This window comes from Neomonachus schauinslandi, chromosome 14 (assembly GCF_002201575.2).
Source record: "Neomonachus schauinslandi chromosome 14, ASM220157v2, whole genome shotgun sequence".
NCBI lineage: Eukaryota > Metazoa > Chordata > Mammalia > Carnivora > Phocidae > Neomonachus > Neomonachus schauinslandi.
The window spans coordinates 84,976,311-84,996,174 of NC_058416.1; the positions used below are offsets into that span (position 1 = coordinate 84,976,311).

Sequence of the window (19,864 nt, forward strand, 5' to 3'; positions counted from 1 at the left end):
AACCCCGGAGTTGAGTATAATATATTCAATATAATAAAAGCTCCCTCTGCTTGTGTGCACTCTCTCTAGATTAAAAAAAAAGAAAAGATTTTATTTATTTATTTGAGAGAGAGATCGGGAGCACGAGCAGGCAGGGTGGAAGGCAGAGGGAGAAGCAGACTCCCCACTGAACAGGGAGCCCAATGCGGGGCTCCATCCCAGGACTCTGGGATCATGACCTGAGCGGAAGGCAGACGCTTAACCCACTGAGCCCCCCAGATTCCCCAGGTAAGTACTACTTAAGTGTCAAATTTTTTCGCCCTATGTTACGGGACGCTTGCTACCCATCTCCAAAGGCATCTTTGTTCAGCCCTGGGCTGTGCTCACTAGCCCCAGTGATGGGGCGGGTTGCAGCAGCCCTTTCAGTTGGATCTCTATACACTCATGCACAGAATTGATTGAAAAATTCTATTTGGGTTTTTTGGATATAAACCCCCAAAGGCTGAGAGCACACCTCCCTGGCCACTAGAGGGAGCCATATATGGTGTTTGGAGGCCCTGCGGGGATGGGCAGCTGGGGTTCCAAACCTGATTCTCCAATGGTTAGTTTGGGATGGAGTTGGTGCATCTCAGGTCCCAGCTGTTTCTAGCAAGGGTGGGGAAAGGTTACTAACCACAGGCCCTTTCCAGGCTCTAGGGCCAAGGGCTGGAAGCAGGAATTGCCCAGATGCCTCCCCTCCAAGTCTGGATAATATTTTTATTTTTTCTGCTCTGTGCATATGGTAGGATTCAAAGCCCAGAGTATTAGAAGGAGAGGGGGGAGGGGCATGATGGAGGAGTTGGAGAAAGGAAACTTGGCTTCTTCCCAGCCCCAAAGCCCCCTGCTGAGCTGCCACTCCCAGATCCCATTGTTCCTTCTAAATCAGCAAATCTCTCCTTCCAGCTTCCAGCCTCTTCCCCTTTCAGACCTGGCCTCCCTCAGGCCCCATCAGCTTCCAAATGTTGTGTATACCCAATTCTGTCTGAGCAAGGATTCCTCAGACCCAAGCACTTTCATTATCTTATTCATTGAACATGCTTCTTTGGGGAGTTTCCGGTGTGTCTAACCCCGTGAGAGTCCATGGCGGTGTTGGAGAAGTGATTTAAAAGGGTAAGAATTTTGATCTCAGGGTGCTCATCGGCTGGGGTGGGGGGACATGGACAAACAGGTCAATACATAAATAAACTAGGTGATTTCAGATACTGTAGTAATCAGAACTACAAAAGAAATAAAATAGGGTGAGGTGATAGAACGTGAAATGGGGGACACTTTAGACAGAAAGGGAAGGTCTCTCTTTGGAGGTGTTTTTTGTTTTTTAAGATTTTTTTAAATTTATTTATTTGACAGAGAAAGACACAGCGAGAGAGGGATCACAAGCAGGGGGAGTGGGAGAGGGAGAAGCAGGCTCCCCGCGGAGCAGGGAGCCCGATGCGGGACTCGATCCCAGCACCCTGGGATCATGACCTGAGCTGAAGGCGGACGCTTGACAACTGAGCCACCCAGGCGCCCTGGAGGTGGTTTTTGAACACAGTTGGTTAAGTAGGAGCAGTGATAAGAAAAGGCCATCCAAGAAACAAGCCCAGTGAGGGGAGATTTCAAATTCCAATTTTCCTAGTGTTCATGAAAACTTCCAGAATGGCCTCGGAGGAATCTCTGAGACTTTGGGGAGGAAGGGGCCTTCAGGTTTATCCCATAATGTGGGGGAGTGGAGGGGCGCTCTCTAGTGGTGACGAGTTAAATTTCACAATCGCTGACCTGGAATGCCTCCTGCTTGTGATTTGACTGGGCTAATTATGAGCTTCCCTCATCCCTGTCTCTCCCACACTTATTCATTCAACAGATGCTTACTGAACGCTGCCTATGTGCCTATGTGCCACATAGAATAGCCTATGTGCTATTCTAGATACTGGTAGAGTTTTGAAACCGACAGTAAATGTCCCTGCCCCCCTGGAGCTCATATCCTAAGGGACAGTCTTAAGGCTAGGACTCTAACCCCACCTCACCTCTGCCCTTCACTATTCCCCAGCTAAATCGCCATCCTAATGCTCCAGCAGCCAGATATTGCTCTTCAGGGTCTCTGCACTTACTGTTCCCTTCCCCGGGAAGGCAGGTTCCTGGCTCTTTGCATCGCTGGTTCAGGCCTCATCTCAAATGTGACCAAGTCAGAAAAGTGTAAACTTACTTATTTATTACCTATTGTCCCCACTAAAATATAAGAGTCCATGAAGTTTACCACTTTCCCGGAATCCCTTAGCCTCGCACTTAATAGATGCTCAGTAAACACTTGCTGAATGGGTTTGAGCATTCATTCATTCAAAAAAATACTGGGTGCAAGCCGGACTATTACACAGCAGACGCTGATGAACCATTAAGTGAACAAATTGAGCAAAACAGACCAAAAAAAAAAAAAAAAAATCCCTGCCCAGAGCATTCTAAAATTAAAATTACAACCCCCACGGGGCGCCTGGGTGGCCCAGGAGATCAGGCATCTGACTCTTGGTTTTCATAGGGTGGTGAACTCAGGGTCGTGAGATCATGTCCCCTGTCAGGTTCCATGCTCAGCTCAGTTGAGTCCCCTTGGGACGCTCTCCCTCTGCCCCTCCCCCCCACGCTCGCGCTCTCTCAAATAAATAATCTTTACAAATTGCAACCCCTGCACTACTCACCCCCTTTACCCTGCTTTATTTTTTCTGCACATTTATCACCTAGACTATTATAATTTACTCCTGGTGTTTGTGTGTCTCCCCTCTCGAATGTAAGCTCCACGAAGGCAGGGGATTTTGTCCTGGGCATCCTGATCACCACGCCCCCCTCAGCGATCAGAACAGTGTTGGCATCAGGTAGTTGCTCGGAAAGCACAGACTGAACGAACTCTATCTCAGCCTGCTTTTTTCCCCCCACACCTTGAGCCACATAGCTCCAAGGGGGAATGGGCCTCAGGAGGCACCAAGAGGTGACCTCAGGCAGCCCAACTAAGGAGTCCGAGCTCCGGGCGAAGGGCCATCGGAGCAGCTGAGGAGATGGGAAGCGCGGGCAGCAACAGCGCCGCGAGGCCCCAAAGGCCTAGAGAGCTTTCAGGAAGAGGCGCGAGCGTTCACAGAGCGTCGCCAGAGACGGTGGGCGGTGCCGTCCGAGGATATGAGTCACATGACTCGCTCCTGCACCGCCCACCTCTTCGTGGGCGGGGTGTCAGGAATGGGCCGGGGGCGCATGCTAATCAACCCGAGGCGGCGGCCAATCGTAGCGCGCGCCGAGGCCGGGCCAGGGATCTTGGACGCTGGCTAGCGCGCAGGCTCGCATCGGGGCGGCCCCGGGCTTTTGCAAGCGGTGCGGCGGGCCTGCGAGCTGGTGCAGCAGCCGCTTCGTCGAGGTCCTTATCGTTGTCGGCGGCCGGCCGGGTCAGGCCCGGCCCGCGCGGGGGGCAGGCGGCGGCTGCCTCAGGCGGAGGCGGAGGTGCGGCGGAGGGTGGGGGCCGCTGCCTTCGCAGGAGCCCGGGCCGGCCCGCGCCTTTGCACGGTGCTCCATGCATCCGGAGCCCGCCCCGCCCCCGAACAGCAACAGCCCCGAGCTTCCCCTCAGCGGCGGCAGCACCACCAGCGGCAGCCGCCGGAGCCGCCGCCGCAGCGGGGACGGAGAGCCCCCGGGGTCGCCGCCGCCGCCAGCCGCCGTCGCCTACCCGGACTGGATCGGTCAGAGTTACTCCGAGGTGATGAGCCTCAACGAGCACTCGATGCAGGCGCTGTCCTGGCGCAAGCTCTACTTGAGCCGCGCCAAGCTCAAAGCCTCCAGCCGGACCTCTGCTCTGCTCTCCGGCTTCGCCATGGTGAGCTCGGCCGCCCTACCCTGCCCCCTCTCCTGTCCTGGACGCTCCCGCCCGCAGCCCCGACGGGGCCCACAGGGAGCAGGCCAGGCGGGCCGGGCGGGCTGGGGGTGCGGGGAAGATCTGGGAGAAAGGTGTCGTGGACGCTGAAGGGGGCCAGAGGTACTGGACCCGAGGAGAGGTGGGCGACAAGCGACACGTGGTGTGGGAGATTGGGTGTCAGACAAATGTCCAGGGTTGGGGGGCTCAGATGCCTTCAGATGGGCAACTTTGATGCAGCAAGTGGAGAGAAACAGCGGGATCTTTGAAGTAGATCTGTAAGAAGACAGTCCCACATATGTTCGGGGGCAAAGGAAGGACATAAAGGGTCTGATCTCCGTGGGAGCAGATGTCAGGAGGTGGGGAGGAGGAGTCGGACCCCTGAGCTGTTTTTCTTGTGACCCCACACTTGAGGCTAAAAGGTATTGGGCATGTCCTTTTATCACCTAGTAGAGGGGATTTCCTGACACTTTCTCCCACTGCATTTTCCGAGAGCCTCACCCTAGGGTTTTGACAACCACTCTCCGCCCTCAGTTTCTTCTCCAGAAACTTGCCACTGAGTCACGGGGTGTGGGGGAGGAGGGTGGGACATGTTCCCCTTGAATGGGCTTTCAACTGATGGGAGTGGGGGCAGACATCCTTTCCTCTTCCCATGCCAGGCTGGGCTGGAGTGAGAAACAGGCCTCTGAGGGGTGGGGTGCGTGAGGCTGCAGGTTGGTCAGAGAATTGCTCCTAAGGGTGCCTTCAGGCCTGGAGTCTTCCCCAGCAGGGCCTGCAGAACAATTCATGATGATCACTGTGTGACACCAGCCTGTGTGAGTGGGGTCTGCCCTCCTCTTCTCCCAAGGTCTCTAGCCCAGAGTGCTCAAGTCTCCAGTGAGTGAGCTAAGCCCTTGGCCTTGAGGGAGGGAGTGGCTGCACCCTCGTGTTTTCTTGGGAGTGTGTCTGGTACTCTCCCTGTGTTCTACAAACAAGTGGACCAACGCAGCCTGAACTTTTTAGAAGGCCTGAGCGAGCCCAGAGCACACTGGGCCTCAGTGAAAAAGCCAGGTGATGGGGGTTGGGGAAGAGCTCTCCTAGCTTGCCCCTTGCAGCCTATGTGACCTCAGATGCATTTCTCTCTGGATCTTGATTTCTGAATCAGTAAATGAAGGCTGCTGCTTAGAAGTATCTCTGACTTTAAGAATTAAATTCAGGAGCCCTTGAGGGGATGAGAGAATCTGTGTTTGTGTAAAGGAGTGGCACAGTAGTTTTTGGTTTAGGTCATATGGTGGAATTCTGTTCTGTCAGTCCCAAATCCTTAGAGACTAGTCTCTGCCTTTGCCTGAAGAATCTCTAAGACTAGCTGACCGTTTACCAATCACTCACCCTGTACTAAGCATTGTTTAGGTCCCCTAAACTTTCACACTAACTCCTCAAGCATCCTTTGAGGTGGTTTTGCCACAGGACCTTCCCAAGGCCATACAGCTAGTCTGCTAGAGTGGGATTTGAACCTGAGTCTGCTGGCAGCCAGAACTGCCTTGGGCACTTATGCCTTTTGTGGCGTATGGAGTTCTGATCAGTGTCCAGCCAGGGACATGTTCGGACCACGTCTCCTAGGAAGTAAGAGAGCAGGAGAGCTCAGCAAAATAAAATGTTACAGTTTGGGGGCAGGGAGTGACACCATTAGCTTTTCACAGCTGTGCTCTGGGTTGAAGATGGTGGCACACCTGTTCCCCTTTTTCTTGGGGTCATAAATTCATAGCTGCCCAGGCCCCTTCCCACTCCACGAGAAGTGAGGATCTGATGGGTGGCACTTCCCTGCCCTCTGGAGTCCTCTTTGTCCTCGAGAAGCCAGCCTCCTAATCAGATGGCACCTTCCTCTTCCTCCTGCTAAAAAACACTGCAGGAAGTCAGGAAGCGGGGCTAGGCAGTGGCATCGGGTGGGCCTTGGCTCACCCAGAGTGTATCTTGGGGACCTTTATTTTCCCTGGCCAGGGTGGAGAAGGCTTCCTGACTCCGCAGATGAACTCCCCAAAGTTCCTCTGGCAGGGAGGGGCTGAACCCCATCACAGCTTCCATTCTGGGGAGGCAGTTATAAGAGGGTAACTGCATTTGCTGTGAGTGTAAATCTGTGGGAGAAAGGGAGTTGGGGGGGACAGACAGATCCGAGAGGCAGGCAGGTCTGCCTGTGCCCCACCCCCCAGGACAGACACCCATCCTTGCGAGTGAGCCTCTGAGAGGAAGGGGTGCCACACGACCCAGCACCGTGGAAACAGAGTGAGCGAGTTTCCTGGACTACTCTCCCTTGGCCCGTGAGTCAGCACAACCAACTTCCTGCCCCCAGAGGGCTTCCTTCCTAGAGACCTGGAAAACCAGAGAGGCACTGATGTGACCTCTGATCTCTAAGGGTGGGAGAGTTGGCAAGGCTGCCAGGCTCACAGGTTCAGCAGGTGAGATTGAGGGAGGGTCTCCCAAGAGCCTGGACGGGATTGAGAGACTCGCTGCTCGGCGCAAAGGCCTGGCCGGGTGCCCTGATGTGCTGGCGAGATAGGCTGTGGGATCTCAGACGGGGAGCTCTCTGCTCTGGAGCCAGTTTTCTCATGTGGACAAAGGGGAGATATACCCACATTCCTGCTGTGCCATGGACTTGCGTGAGGATTCATTATGAGTCCCGATTGGGCCCACAAGAGGTGGAGGAATTTTCAGGATCTGATCATATACACCTTAGCTGGACCCTCTAGTCTGCAGACAAGAGTCCCACTCCTAGAAACAACAGGCCTTTGCTGGGCTCAGCATCCAGACTCCAAAAACCAGGGGCACTTGATGTAGCATATGGTTAGCATCCTGCAGGTGTTTCTTGAGCCACAGGTACCCTCGTGGGCTATGACTCGGGTCATCTATGCCTCAGTTTATCTCTGTGAGAGGCAGCCCCCTTGGCCCGACCCTGTGTTGTGCAGGACCGTGGTGAGCCCACTGGCAGTCTTGGTTTGCTGGGGAGGACAGGCTGTAACGTTAGCCTAAGCAGAAGATAATTGGGAAGGTCAGCCTGCTGCTGTAAACAAAATGCTTTCCACGACCTGGGATCAATTATTTTTGGATTATCTGCCTCCTCAAGTTCTCTGCCCGCCAGCACCCTTTTGTTCCCAGGTTCCAGAGCGGCTTCAGAAGTTGCTTGGAATTTCTGTGAAAATTAGTTGGAGGGAAGAGCTGAAATCATAAGACATTGAGCCTCTGGGATATGTTCAGAGTTCAGGGGGCATGGAGATGAGTGAGAAATTACTGTTTCTACTCACAGGGCTAATTACGAATAGTAATCATTGCTTTTGTTGATTGGGCTCTTGCCATAGGCCAGACATTGTGCTAAGTGTTTTGTTGTGTTTTTTTTTTTAAGATTTTATTTATTTATTTGACACAGAGAGAGAGACAGCTAGAGAGGGAACACAAGCAGGGGGAGTGGGGGAGGGAGAAGCAGGCTCCTGGCTGAGCAGGAAGCCAGATGCGGCACTCGATCCCAGGACCCTGGGATCATGACCTGAGCCGAAGACAGATGCTTAACGACTGAGCCACCCAGGCGCCCCTGTGCTAAGTGTTTTTACTTGTACCGTCTCTTGTGATCTTCACACAGCCTGGTGAGGGTAGGTGCTTGTCCCAGCTGAAAAACTTGCCCGAAGTTACTTGGCTGGTAAGCTGCAGAGCCCTTGACCCTGGTGTGGCCCCATTGCTGTGGAATTGGACTTATCAGAGTGGGAGGAGGACAGAGCTGGGAGGCTTCAGTATGACCAAGCAAAGAACGAGGACTGAAGCCAGACAACTTGAGTTCAAATTCCGGCTCTACCACTTAAAACCCCGAGATCCTAGGAAAGTTATTTAATGTCTCTGGGCCTTGGGGCTTCCTTACCTGTAAAATGGGGATAATAGTAGTACCTACCTCATAGGCTTGGTGTGAGGATTCATTGAGTTAGTATCTGCAAAGCCCTTAGAATGTACCTGGCCCAGGTTTTCAGGAATCTAGCTCACCCTTGTTCTCATGGGACTGCTTTAAAAGGTTAACTCATTTAGATTCCAGCTAAACCTTGAAGTGGTAGAGTTAGGGCTTGAGGAAGAGCCCTCTGATCAGAGGAAGGATTGGGAACAAAGTTATAAAGATGAGAAATTTAGGGTCTCAGGTAGAGGCAGCGGGGCTGGTGTAGCTGGAGTTGAGGGTGTCTAAGGAGTAGATGAGAAAGGTGACTCTGGTCAGGGAAGATGTTACTTACAGGGAGGGCCTTGACTGACTGTTTCAAAAGTCTGAATTCTTACGTAGGCAGTAAGGAGTTGTGCAAGGTTTTAAAGGGGAAGAGTTGTGTGATGAATTCTAGAATAATCTTGATGATGTTGATGTTGTTACTCTTTACTAACTTCCAGGCATGAGCCTGGACCCTTTTCTTTCATTCTTATTTAATCCTTAGTTCAACTCTTAAAGATATGTACTATAGATAGAAAAACTAGGGTTTGGGGCAACCTGGGTGGCTTAGTTGGTTAAGCATCTAACTTCAGCTCAGGTCATGATGGGGGACGGGGTGAGAGGGGTGCTCTGTGCTCAGTGAGGCGTCTGCTTCTCCCTCTCTCTCTGCCCCTCCTCCTGCTCGTGCTCTCTCTGTCTCTCTTTCAAATAAATAAATACAATCTAAAAACAAAAACAAAAGCTAAGGGGCGCCTGGGTGGTGCAGTCGGTTGAGCGTCTGTCTTCAGCTCGGGTCATGATCCCGGGGTCCTGGGATTGAGACCTGAGTAGGGCTCCCTGCTCATTGGAGTCTGCTTCTCCCTCTCCCTCTCCCTGCCACTCCCCCTGCTTGTGTTCTCTCTCTTCCTCTCTGTCAAATAAATAAGATCTTTAAAACAAAACAAAACAAAACAAAAAACCCGAAGCTAAAAAAACCTAAGTCTCATAGAAACATAGAGGTTAAGATACCCAGCTAGTAGAATTCAAGAACTGGTAGGTCTGACTTGGAACCATTTCTACTTAACCGCCCTCTGGCTTCTGTAGCTGGTTGATAGCTGGGCCTTTGAATCCTTCCAGATGTGGGGTTTTGCACTCCAGGCTGTTTATAAATGGGAATTTGTCAAATGTCGCAAGGGGAGGGAGCTCCCTGCCTAGCTGAGAAGACTTTTGTAAAACTTAACAAGTGCCTGTCATGAATTTCTGGATTTTTCAGCTGGGAACCCTGTTGAGTTCTGCTGGTTGTTGGGTTCAGGGCTGGCAAAGGAGAACTCTAGGGTTTCTCAAGGTGGCATGATGGAAATCAGTGTTTGGAGTTGGGGTGGGGTCTCTTGGAGAAGTAAAACTGAGAAGGTTGTAAACAAAAGCCACCAGGTTTCTCTGTAATGGGACTTGAAGGTAGCCTTTCATAAATTTTATTTTATTTTTTTATTTTTTTAAAGATTTTATTTATTTATTTGACAGAGAGAGAGACAGCGAGAGAGGGAACACAAGCAGGGGGAGTGGGAGAGGGAGAAGCAGGCTTCCTGCTGAGCAGGGACCCCGATGTGGGGCTCCATCCTAGGACCCTAGGGTCATGACCTGAGGCAAAGGCAGACGCTTAACCAACTGAGCCACCCAGGCATCCTTCAGTTCTGCCATTTTAGCTGGAAAACAGCCGCAGAGGATAGGGAAATGAATGGGTTTGGTTGCGTGTCAATAAAACTTTATTTACAAAAACTGCAGTCTAGAGGCCACGGTTTGCCAGCCCCTGGTCTAAGCAGCATCCAAATTTTTGAGCGCATACCCCTCAAAAAAAAATGTTAGTCGTAGGCTCAGTATCGGTATCCTTATGAATGAGATATGCCTTAATATGATACGTATATTACAAACACATAAAAATACAAAATTAAAAAGTTGAAAGGAGGAGCTAAATAGTAAATGAATGTCATCGGAAGTTCTAATGTGGTCTTCCGGATGGATCGCCGAGGATGGTCCACCAGAGATGTCAGAGACATGGGGCTGAAATACCTGAAGATCGGGTCTTCCCTTCATTTATTTCTTCCAGTAATGTTTTGACCCCTAGAGGGACAAGCCCCAGTGCTGAATGCTGGGCAAACAGAGGGAAATAAGAGTAGAGTGGGGGAAACAAGTCGTGTGATTCCGTCTTTAGGACGTGGTTGGTGAGTGCGGTAGTGGGGGAGCGGGGATGGAAGGACACTTATCACAGTCTGAAAATACTTATTTGCCTAAATGTTCAGGGCCTGCCATCCTCCCTGGGGCCGGGATTTGCCCTCCTACTTCCTGCGCTCTCTCCAGCGGAGCCTCAAGATCCTTCAAGCACATAGTAAGCTCTCAATACCTATTTCCCGCCAATGGGTGAGTGGTCCCGGCCTCACCTGGGAGGCCCCAGAGTGGGGATGACTTGGAAGGTAAAACCTGAGGACGTTGGAATTAGGAAGCCTATGCCTGTCCTCCCCAGAACCTGCAGGTTCAAACCGTTTGGCTTATGAGGTAAATTTGGTGACTTGCAACCAGCATTTTTTTTTTTTTAATGAAATAAGAACAGAACAAAAGAGCAGCGTGCATTGCTTGTTGTATGGATAGGCTCTATCAGCGTCCTTTAAGGAGAAGTATTGTTTGGGGAAAGTTTTGTTTCTTTTATAAATGTTTATCTGTTTGTAGAATATTTGGAGTACTGAACTGTAGTGGTCAAAAGAGTTTGTAAACCACTAGACTAGGCCTCGATCATCTCTTAATAGATGGTTTGCATTTGAGGTAGGGCCGGCAGGCTCAGACAGCTCCAGGTGACCCTGGGTGACTGCTTGGCGGCCCTAGTGTTCCAGGCCGCGGCCACCCACCCTCCTAGAAGAGTGAACAGTGAAGCCCAGGCTTGGAAAAAGGTCAGTTGGATCTCCCAACTGTGGACGCTGGGGTCGGGCCAGGCATGGGAGGGCTGCCTCCGAAGGGCCTGGACTTCCAGGCGCCAGGTGGCAGGGGTCTCCATGGAGCCCAGCAGGACTGAGGAGAGGTGGTTGGCATTCGGGCCTAGCAGGCAAATGCCTGGCAAGGCCATCCAGGCCTCACCCTGTGCAAAATCACGTGGTCCTCTTCTTGGCTCATGCTTAAAGATTGGCATCCCAGTGGCCCCTGTGCAGGGTCCATGGACCAGTGTGCGGTGAGGCTGGCAGTCTCTCATCCTTCCTGTCCCTTTAGGCCCCATGTGACCAGGTTCAAGCAGGCCCTTGGCTGGCTGGGAGCTGTTTATTTTGGGTTAACGGGCCCAGCACTCTGGCTATATTTACCTTGCGAAGCTGCTTGCAATCTGATCTCATCCGATCTCTCTGGGACTCAGCTGGGGCCCTGGGAGTTGCCTGCCAGATTCCGCAAGGCCCCCTTGACTTTACTCTCCCTATCTGTGGGGGGATTTCCCAAGAGGGAAGCATTCTGGAAAAAACAGTGGCTCGTATTCCCATGAATGGTTTTTATCAGGATCCAAGACACGTGCCATCTGTTCATTCTCCATGTTATACCTTTCTGCAGCCCCATGGTGCTGAACTTGGTCCCCGGTGTGACAGCAGTACATACAGCCAGCTGGTATGGTCAAAGTCCCAGGAATTGTCGGGGCTGGTGGTGAGGGTGATGGCGTTTCTTCCAGAGCTTGGCAGCCGGGCCTTTCCTCTTCTTTGGAGTGCCCAGCGTTTCCCCAGCTTAAGACCTTAGGGAGGGCTGGTGGGTTCTGGTGTCCCCAGGCTGAGTATGTGCCAGTACCTATGATTCCTGGTCCTGGATCCTGTGAGTGTGACACATGGTATGGAAAAGATGGTCTGTGTCCTGCCGAGGTAGCCGTCTGGCCCAGTGTGGTTTGGGGCACACTTGCTCCTTATGCCCCAGGTTTGGAGCTGGGGCAGACCAGGCCCAGAGTGGGGATCCGACATTGTCACCCACCCCAAAGGGCAGAACCTTGGCTCGTGGGGTCCATACTCTCCAGCCTGAGCTGACCGTATCCAGGGGTTATTCTTTCTTTTTTTAAATTTCATTTATTTAAGCAATTTCTACACCCAACGTGGGCCTCGAACTCATGACCCCGAGGTCAAGAGCTGCATTTTCTACCACCTGAGCCGGCCAGACGCCCCTGGGCTCTTTCTCTTCTGCTTCAAGCCCCCTGCTTTTCTTTTCAACTAAAATTGATTGAGCACCTCCTGTGGTCTGGCCCTGTGTTAAATGCTTACATGTCAAGACCTCATCCATCAGTCTCCTCAGCGACTGTCTTAGTCTGTCTGGGCTGCTGTAACAGACGGACAGACTGGGTGGCTTATAAACAGCAGACATTTTATTTCCTCACACTTCTGAAGGCTGAAAGTCCAAGATCAAGGTCTCCGCAGACTCAGAATCTGTTGAGGGACTGGCTTCCTGACTCACAGCTGCTGTCTACTGCTGTCTACTCAGTGTGCCCTCCCGTCGCAGGAGGGGCAAGGGGCTCTCGGGGCTCTCTTTTTTAAGGGCACCAATCCCGCTTGGAGGGCTCCATCCTCGTGTCCTAATCACCTCCCAGAGGCCCCACCTCCTAGGACCATCACGTTGGGGGTTAGGTTTTCAAGGTGTGAATTTAGAGGGAACGTAAACATTCGATCTGTAGCAGCATCCATGTGGGAAAAGCACTCCTATCATCTCCGGGCTTTAGAGCCAAGTGGACTTGAGTTCAGAGCTCCCACTTAGTAGCAGTTCTTACAACCTCCGGGACAGCTGACCTCACCTCTCTGAGACTGTTTCCTCATTTGTAAAAGAATAATAATGATGTTGCTCATAATCATTGACACTTTATTAAGCTTGCTATATGCCAGGTCCTGTTCTAAAGGCTTTATATTCTTTAGCTCATTGAATGCTTGTAACAACCACAAATAGGCCCTTATTTTATAGATGTGGTACAGAGAGGTTGAAATACCTGTCCAGGGTCACCTAGCAGCTTTGTTAAGTGGCGGAACCAATTCATTCTTCCCGGCTACGTAGAGGGGGAGACATCATCTGTTCTGTAACGGAACAGAGTAGTTACCTATGTATGTTCCCCCCAGTGCTCAGCTCAGGGCCTGATGTACCTAATGGGTGTGGACATTTCCAGTGAGTGAATAAATTTAGCCAGGGGACCTGGGGCAGCCAAGCAGCGGGCTCTCCTGCTTGTCCCTTCTTTGGTTTCAGGTTCCGGGGCAACAGGCCAAAACAGGAAGAGGAAGTGCTGGGGTGGTGGGGAGGTGGTAGCAGGAGGCACGCATTGCTGGAGGGTGCCCCCCTTTTCCAGCGTGGGCAGCAGGCCTGGTGACAGAGACCAGGGGGTCTTGGGATGTGTCCCTTAACTCATTGTGCCCTGGTGGCCTGCCCTCACCTGTGTGTACTAAGAAGTCTCAGGATTGGCATTAGGCCACCGGTGATCTTATTTATTTTTTGTTTTGTTTTTTAAGATTTTTTTTATTTATTTGACAGAGAGACAGCGAGAGAGGGAACACAAGCAGGGGGAGTGGGAGAGGGAGAAGCAGGCTTCCCGCTGAGCAGGGAGCCCGATGCAGGGCTCGATCCCAGGACCCTGGGATCATGACCTGAGCCGAAGGCAGACTTTTAACCGATTGAGCCACGCAGGCATCCCAACACCAGTGATCTTAAAAAAAGAGTTGAAATCCTGATGGCACTGCCCCAGGTTTATAGGGGTTTGAAAACTCCTGGGCTGAACTGTTCATATGGTCATCCATTGTGGCAAGGGTAGGGCAAGAGTCTGTGAATCTCGTTGAAATTGTCTGAAAAGTCCTGTGAATATATATATATATATATATATATACACACACACACACACACACACACCTGGATGTTCTAAGGAGGGTATCCATTATTTTCACCAGATTCTCAAAGGTGTCAGACCCCACATCAGCTCTACCCTGTGACCTTCATCTCGCCATGTGCCCTCCTTTTACAGATAAGAGGGGAGGGTTTCGACCAAGGTCAAACAAGGAAGCAAGGGTGGTTCTGGAGCCAGGACTCAGGCCCCCAGTTTGGCCTTGCTGTTCGGTCATTCCAAGTATACCTCTCCAGCAGGAGGGTAGAAACCCCAGAGGATTCCATGTAGAGGTAGTAGGTTTAGAGATGAGGTTTCTAAGCTGAAAAATAATAATAAAGCTCCCTTTTATTGAGTGTTGACTCTGTGCCAGGCGCTAAGTATTTTACATGGACCTAAGTATCTTACAAACAACTTAGTCCTCACAACAATCCTCTGATCATGTACCGTTATTCCCATTTTACAGATAAGGAAACCGAGGCCCAGAAAGTTGAAGGAGCTTGCCAGAGTCATATAGCCGAAGAAAGGGCAGAGGAGTCAAGGTTCAAAGCCAGGCAGCATGGCTCTAGAGCCCGTGCCCTCATCCACTGCCCCACACTGCCTTTCCAGGCCAAAGGCAGGGTACAGAGAGGTACAAGAAATGAAAGCAAACAGGACCAGGCATTCGGGCAGGAGAGCTAGTAGGGAAAGAAAGAGCCCAGCCCTTCCCCAGGAATAAGGAGGGGTCAGGGTAGGCTGGTATGGGGCGAGGGGATACATCTCAGCATTGGACACCCCTCCACCCCGAGCCTGGTACATACAGAACAAACACTTTATGAAGGGTCACTGTGCCTAATGGTATTGTCATTGGCGCTTGCTGGCCTAGTCCCTCCAGCCCCGGCAGGCAGACCCTGGCAGCGTGCCCACTACCCGCAGATCTGACGAGCTGGCTCCTTCACATGGGTGTGATTTGCAAGGGCCCAGGTGAGAAGCATCAGGTGGCAGGCGCGGAATGTGCCCCTGATGACCCTGGGTCCACACGTCTCCAGGAACTGGGAAGCAGCTAGTGCGTCAGCTGTGGGGCCCGGAGCGGGGGCTAGGGGGGCTGGGGGAGGAGATGGCCCCAGGCTTGCCAGCCACACTGCGGTAGCAGTGGGCTCTGTGTCTTCTGGGAAGGTTCTGCGTTCCTTGTTGGTTGGTGCACTGTGTTCTCAGAAAGGGCCTGGGCCTGACCTGGGAGGGCCTTCATCTCTCTACCCCACCCCTCTCCTTGTCCCTGGAGCAGGGCATGAAGGAGAAGCCTGTGTTTGGGAACAGATGTGGGGTCAGCAGAGAGAGTGGTTAGTGGTTGCTTGCTGCTTCTTTTTTTTTAACGAAACTGTATCATAGTGAAATATACATCAGACTTACCATCTTAACTGTTTGTGGTGGTTGGTTTTTAATACCTGGCTGGGTGTTAGGAGCAGTGGTGACTATTTGGGAGATGTTTACCGTGTACCAGGGACTCTCACTTAACCGTTGAAATAATCCTATGAACTACTGTGATATCTTGCTTTTACAAATAAAGAAGCTGAGGCTCAAGAGAGCTCAGTGATTTTCCCACGGACCTGTGGCGAGCAAGTAGCAGAACTGGGATTCAACTCCAGGCAGCCTGGGCTCCAAACCTGCTATCTTCACTAGTACTCTCTCAACCCTGAGTGAGTGAGTCCTGTTATCCCCACTATATAGATAAGGAAACAGAGGCTCAGAGAGGCCAGGTGACTTGCCCAACGTCCAGGAGCTTGATGGGGAGCCAGGATTTGAGTGCGGCTCTGTGGGCCGTGACGGTCCTGGCGCTCAGCCCACCTCTCCCCTACCCCCTAGGTGGCGATGGTGGAGGTACAGCTGGACGCCGACCATGACTACCCGCCGGGGCTGCTCATCGCCTTCAGCGCCTGCACCACGGTGCTGGTGGCCGTGCACCTGTTCGCGCTCATGATCAGCACCTGCATCCTGCCCAACATCGAGGCGGTGAGCAACGTGCACAACCTCAACTCGGTCAAGGAGTCGCCCCATGAGCGCATGCACCGCCACATCGAGCTAGCCTGGGCCTTCTCCACCGTCATTGGCACGTTGCTTTTCCTGGCCGAGGTCGTGCTGCTCTGCTGGGTCAAGTTCTTGCCCCTCAAGAAGCAGCCGGGGCAGCCCCGGCCCACCAGCAAGCCCACGGCCGGTGGCGCGGTGGCCAGCATCAACGGCAGCACAGGCGGCATCACCCCGGGCCAGGCTGCTGCCATCGCCTCCACTACCATCATGGTCCCCTTTGGCCTGGTCTTTATCGTCTTTGCCGTCCACTTCTACCGCTCACTGGTCAGCCATAAGACAGACCGACAGTTCCAGGAGCTCAATGAGCTGGCTGAGTTTGCCCGCCTGCAGGACCAGCTGGACCACAGAGGGGATCACCCCCTGACACCCGCCAGCCACTATGCGTAAGCCCTTCTGGGCTCGGGCACGTCAGATCTCTGGCCTTACGCCGCTCCCCACGACCTCGTCCTGCCCCAGCCTGAAGGACAGCGAGCTCAGAGGATTGGGCTTTTGTAAGGGGGCAGAGAGTGGAGGGAAGAGGCTTTTTTTTTTTTTTTTTTTTAAGAGAAACGACTGCACTTTGAAACTTTCCTCTGAGAGAATAAGCACTTCCTGTTCTTCCAGCTTCGGGTTCACCTCCTGGTAGGAGGCCACCAGTGGGAGCCAGAGTGGGGACAAACGCTCCCTTTGTCCCTCCTCCTCCCTGTGCCCCTGCCACTTGGATGCTTCTTGTCTTTTCTGTCTTGACCTCCCTCCCCGTTCGGTGTCATGTGTGTGTGTGTGTGTGTTTGTGTGCACGCGTGTGTGTGCATGCACGTGTATGTGCACGCACATAAATATACTCATAAGGGACACCTTGTGTGTGTATTTGTTGGGTCTGGACTGCCTGGTATTATTTCTCCTGGTGCCCCAATCAGGAGAGCCTCTAAGCAAAAAAAATTTTTAACGTTTGATTTTGAAAATTTTCAAACCTACAAAAAAGTTGCCCAAATAATAACTGAAATACATAGACAGTCAATTCGTGTCATTCACAGCAGTTGTGTTCTAGGAATTAGTGGATATTGAGCCATTGCTCCTGTGGGGTTAGGTTCCTATGAGCCCCTGGTCATGATATTCTGCCAGGCATTCAGTAGGTAACCTTGTTTTATGTGTTTCTGTCTGTTTTTGTTTTGTTTTAATTTTTAAGTAATCTCCGCACACAGCGTGGGGCTCAGACTCACAACCCCGAGATCAAGAGTTGTGTGCTCTACCAGCTGAGCCAGTCAGGCGCCCCTATGTGCGTTTCTGTTTAAAGACACCTTATTTAATACACATTGTTGATTCATGAGCAATGAACTCACTTACCGCTAACAGCACAATAACTTGTACCTAAATGAAGCTTTTCCAAGAGGCATTTTCTCCGTAAGGCACATCACTGCCTTCTTTTTAAAGATTTTATTTGTTTTAAAGTAATCTCTAGGGCGCCTGGGTGGCTCAGTTGGTTAAGCGACTGCCTTCGGCTCAGGTCATGATCCTGGAGTCCCGGGATTGAGTCCCGCGTCGGGCTCCCTGCTCAGCAGGGAGTCTGCTTCTCCCTCTGACCTTCCTCCCTCTCATGCTCTCTGTCTCTCATTCTCTCTCTCTCAAATAAATAAATAAAGTCTTTAAAAAAAAAAATAAAAAAAAAAATAATAAAGTAATCTCTACACCCAACGTGGGGCTTGAACTCATAAACCCCGAGACCAAGAGTCGCACGCTCCAACAACTGAGCCAGCCAGGTGCCCAACTGCCTTCTTTTTTAAATAGCAAAATCACTGGGGCGCCTGGCTGGCTCAGTTGGTGGAGCGTGTGACTCTTGATCTCAGAGTCATGTAGTTCAAGCCCCATGTTGGGCATGGAGCCTCCTTAAAATAAAAATTAAAAATAAATTTAAAAAATGGTAAAATCACCGACAAAAAGCACCAAATGTGAAAAATGTGACCCTAAATGGTGAAAGGACGCTTGTTTAGGAAGGCTGAGACAAGAAGGCAGAGTAGCGCCTGTTTGAACTCAGCAAGTAGGAGACGGGCAAATACTGAAGCTGTGAATGAGGAGGATGAGCTGTGTGTTTCTCTCCCGAGCCCACATGCTTTAGTTGCAGATACTGTCCTTCATGCCTAAATACTTCCTCCTAAAACCAAGGACGTTCTTCTCCCTAACCTTAATTCACTGATCGGATTCCGGAGATTTGACATTGATGCAGTACTATTTAATAGGACGTTCGTGTTCAGTTCTCCACTTGTCCTGATCATGTCCTTTCTAGCCATGATTTTTCCCTTTAGGCTCATGTGTTGCATTCACTTGTCACATCTCTTTGGTTGCTTTAAATTTGGAGCAGCCTTTTCTTGTCCTTTCTAACATTGACATTTTTGGAGTCCAGGCCTTTGGTTCTGTAGAATGCTACCTCAGTCTGGTTTCCCCCATACTTTCCCGCAGTTACAATCAGGATGTGTGTCTTGGCAGGAATATTTATCTCTGTTTTGCAGATGGCAGAAATTGTTGCCCAGAGAGATTAAGTAATTGGCCAGAATTCGAACCTGGAGAGTCTGGCTCAGAGCCCAGCTCTCACAAAAATCTTACATGCTGATTTTGTCTTTGCTTAAGAAATTGGAAGATCCAGCAGCAGCACTGGTCCCACTTTCTCACAGAGCAACAGTGAGAAGGAGAGGAGTTACAACCACCCCCTTCCCCGGGAGATGTGTTTGCCACAGTCCCCACCACTCCCTCTTGTCTCACACCAGGCCAGCTTTGTTTATGTTACTTGCCTGGCCCCCCATGGTCCCAGAAACCCAATACAGAACGTGGTTTTATAAAAACAAAGTCCTCTGACTGAAGTGAAAGTTGGTTGGGGGAAAGTGTGGCCTTAAGTTCTTGTCCTGTGCAAACTTGGACATGCTAATAGCTTTGTGGGCTGAGTGGGGCAGAGGACCTTCCTTTTTTTTCCTATTGTAGCTTCTTGCCTCTATCTTGCATCACATGCACCAGAACCCACCCTCCCCAGTCCCTGGACAGCCCCCTAACTAGGACTGAATAGTGGGGAGTAGGGGCCCCTGTGTGAAACTCTCCATTGCTCCCCAGAGGAAACCTAGCCATCTTCCATGCGTTCCCCTCCCCCACCCCCTCCCTGCTTCTGCAGAGACCTGAGAGCTGGCTGCAATAATACCCGGCCCGCGACTCTAGTCTTAGGTGTTCCTCAACTTGCCCCAAGTCAAGAATCACCAGATTGGCTTGTAAAATGTAGATTTCCAAGCCTTTCCCCTGGAAAGTTGGTCTGGGTAGATACAGAATCTGTATTTTTTGCGGGGGGAAGGGGCAGAGGGAGAGGGAGAGAGAATCTTAAGCAGGCTCCATGTCCAGCACAGAGCCCGACATGAGGCTCAATCTCACGACCCTGAGATCATGACCTGAGCCAAAATCAAGAGTTGGACACTCACCTGACTGAGCCACCCAGGCGCCCCTAGAATCTGTGTTTTTAACACCTCGGGTGCTCAAACCCAGGCAGCTCATGGAAATGCCAGTAGTTAAAGGACAGTCTCTCTTTCATTTCAGTTTTCTTTGTATTTCAGACACAAACACATTCAGAGGTTCCAAATACAACAGTGAAAAGTCGCCCGCCCTCCCCTGTTCCCAGGTTCCCGGTTCTCACCAGTGACATCCATTGTTGCAAGTGTGTTGTGTCCCCATCTAGAGAGATTTCATGCATAAACAAGAACACACCCTACTTTTCCGGGGGCAGGGGGAAAGAAAAAAAGGTAGCCTTCTGTGCTCTCTAAGAGCAGATAGATCTAAGTTTAAGTACAGTTACTTTGTAGCTTTGTGACTTGTGCGCCTCCGTGAAGCTGCTTCCTCTAAAATGGCAATCATAATAGTAGGCACCCTCAGAAGTTGTTGTAGGGTCATGTGGTGGAGTGGGCGGGGGAGACAGGTGAAGCTGTCAGCACAGGGCCTATCTCCGAGTGAACGTTCTGTGTCCCCCGAGTGCGCCGGGCTCAGTTTCCTGGTGCGAGAGGTCTAGACAGAACCATACCTTTGGGTTAGGCCACGCCCTGCTTAGGATTTCGAAGGCAGACAGGAAATAGTGTTTATGGAGCCTTTACTGTGCGCCAGGCACTTGCTGAGGCCTTAGTGAACATCATGGAATTGCAGGGTTACACTTCGGTCATTG

The 19,864-nt window shown here is 51.4% G+C and overlaps 1 protein-coding gene across 2 annotated transcripts; it reads left to right on the forward strand.

Moving 5' to 3' along the window:
• Positions 1 to 3,344: 3,344 nt before the first annotated feature.
• Positions 3,345 to 16,429, forward strand: ORAI1 (ORAI calcium release-activated calcium modulator 1). Of its 2 annotated transcripts, XM_044921005.1 has the most exons (3): positions 3,345 to 3,841; positions 15,481 to 15,806; positions 15,858 to 16,429. In XM_044921005.1, the coding sequence occupies exons 1-3, from the start codon at positions 3,542 to 3,544 to the stop codon at positions 16,087 to 16,089; spliced, it is 858 nt and encodes a 285-aa protein (XP_044776940.1). In that variant the 5' UTR covers positions 3,345 to 3,541; the 3' UTR covers positions 16,090 to 16,429. The 2 variants fall into 2 exon arrangements, with proteins under 2 accessions (XP_044776940.1, XP_021554215.1); XM_021698540.2 differs by having other exon boundaries at positions 15,481 to 16,429.
• Positions 16,430 to 19,864: the final 3,435 nt, after the last annotated feature.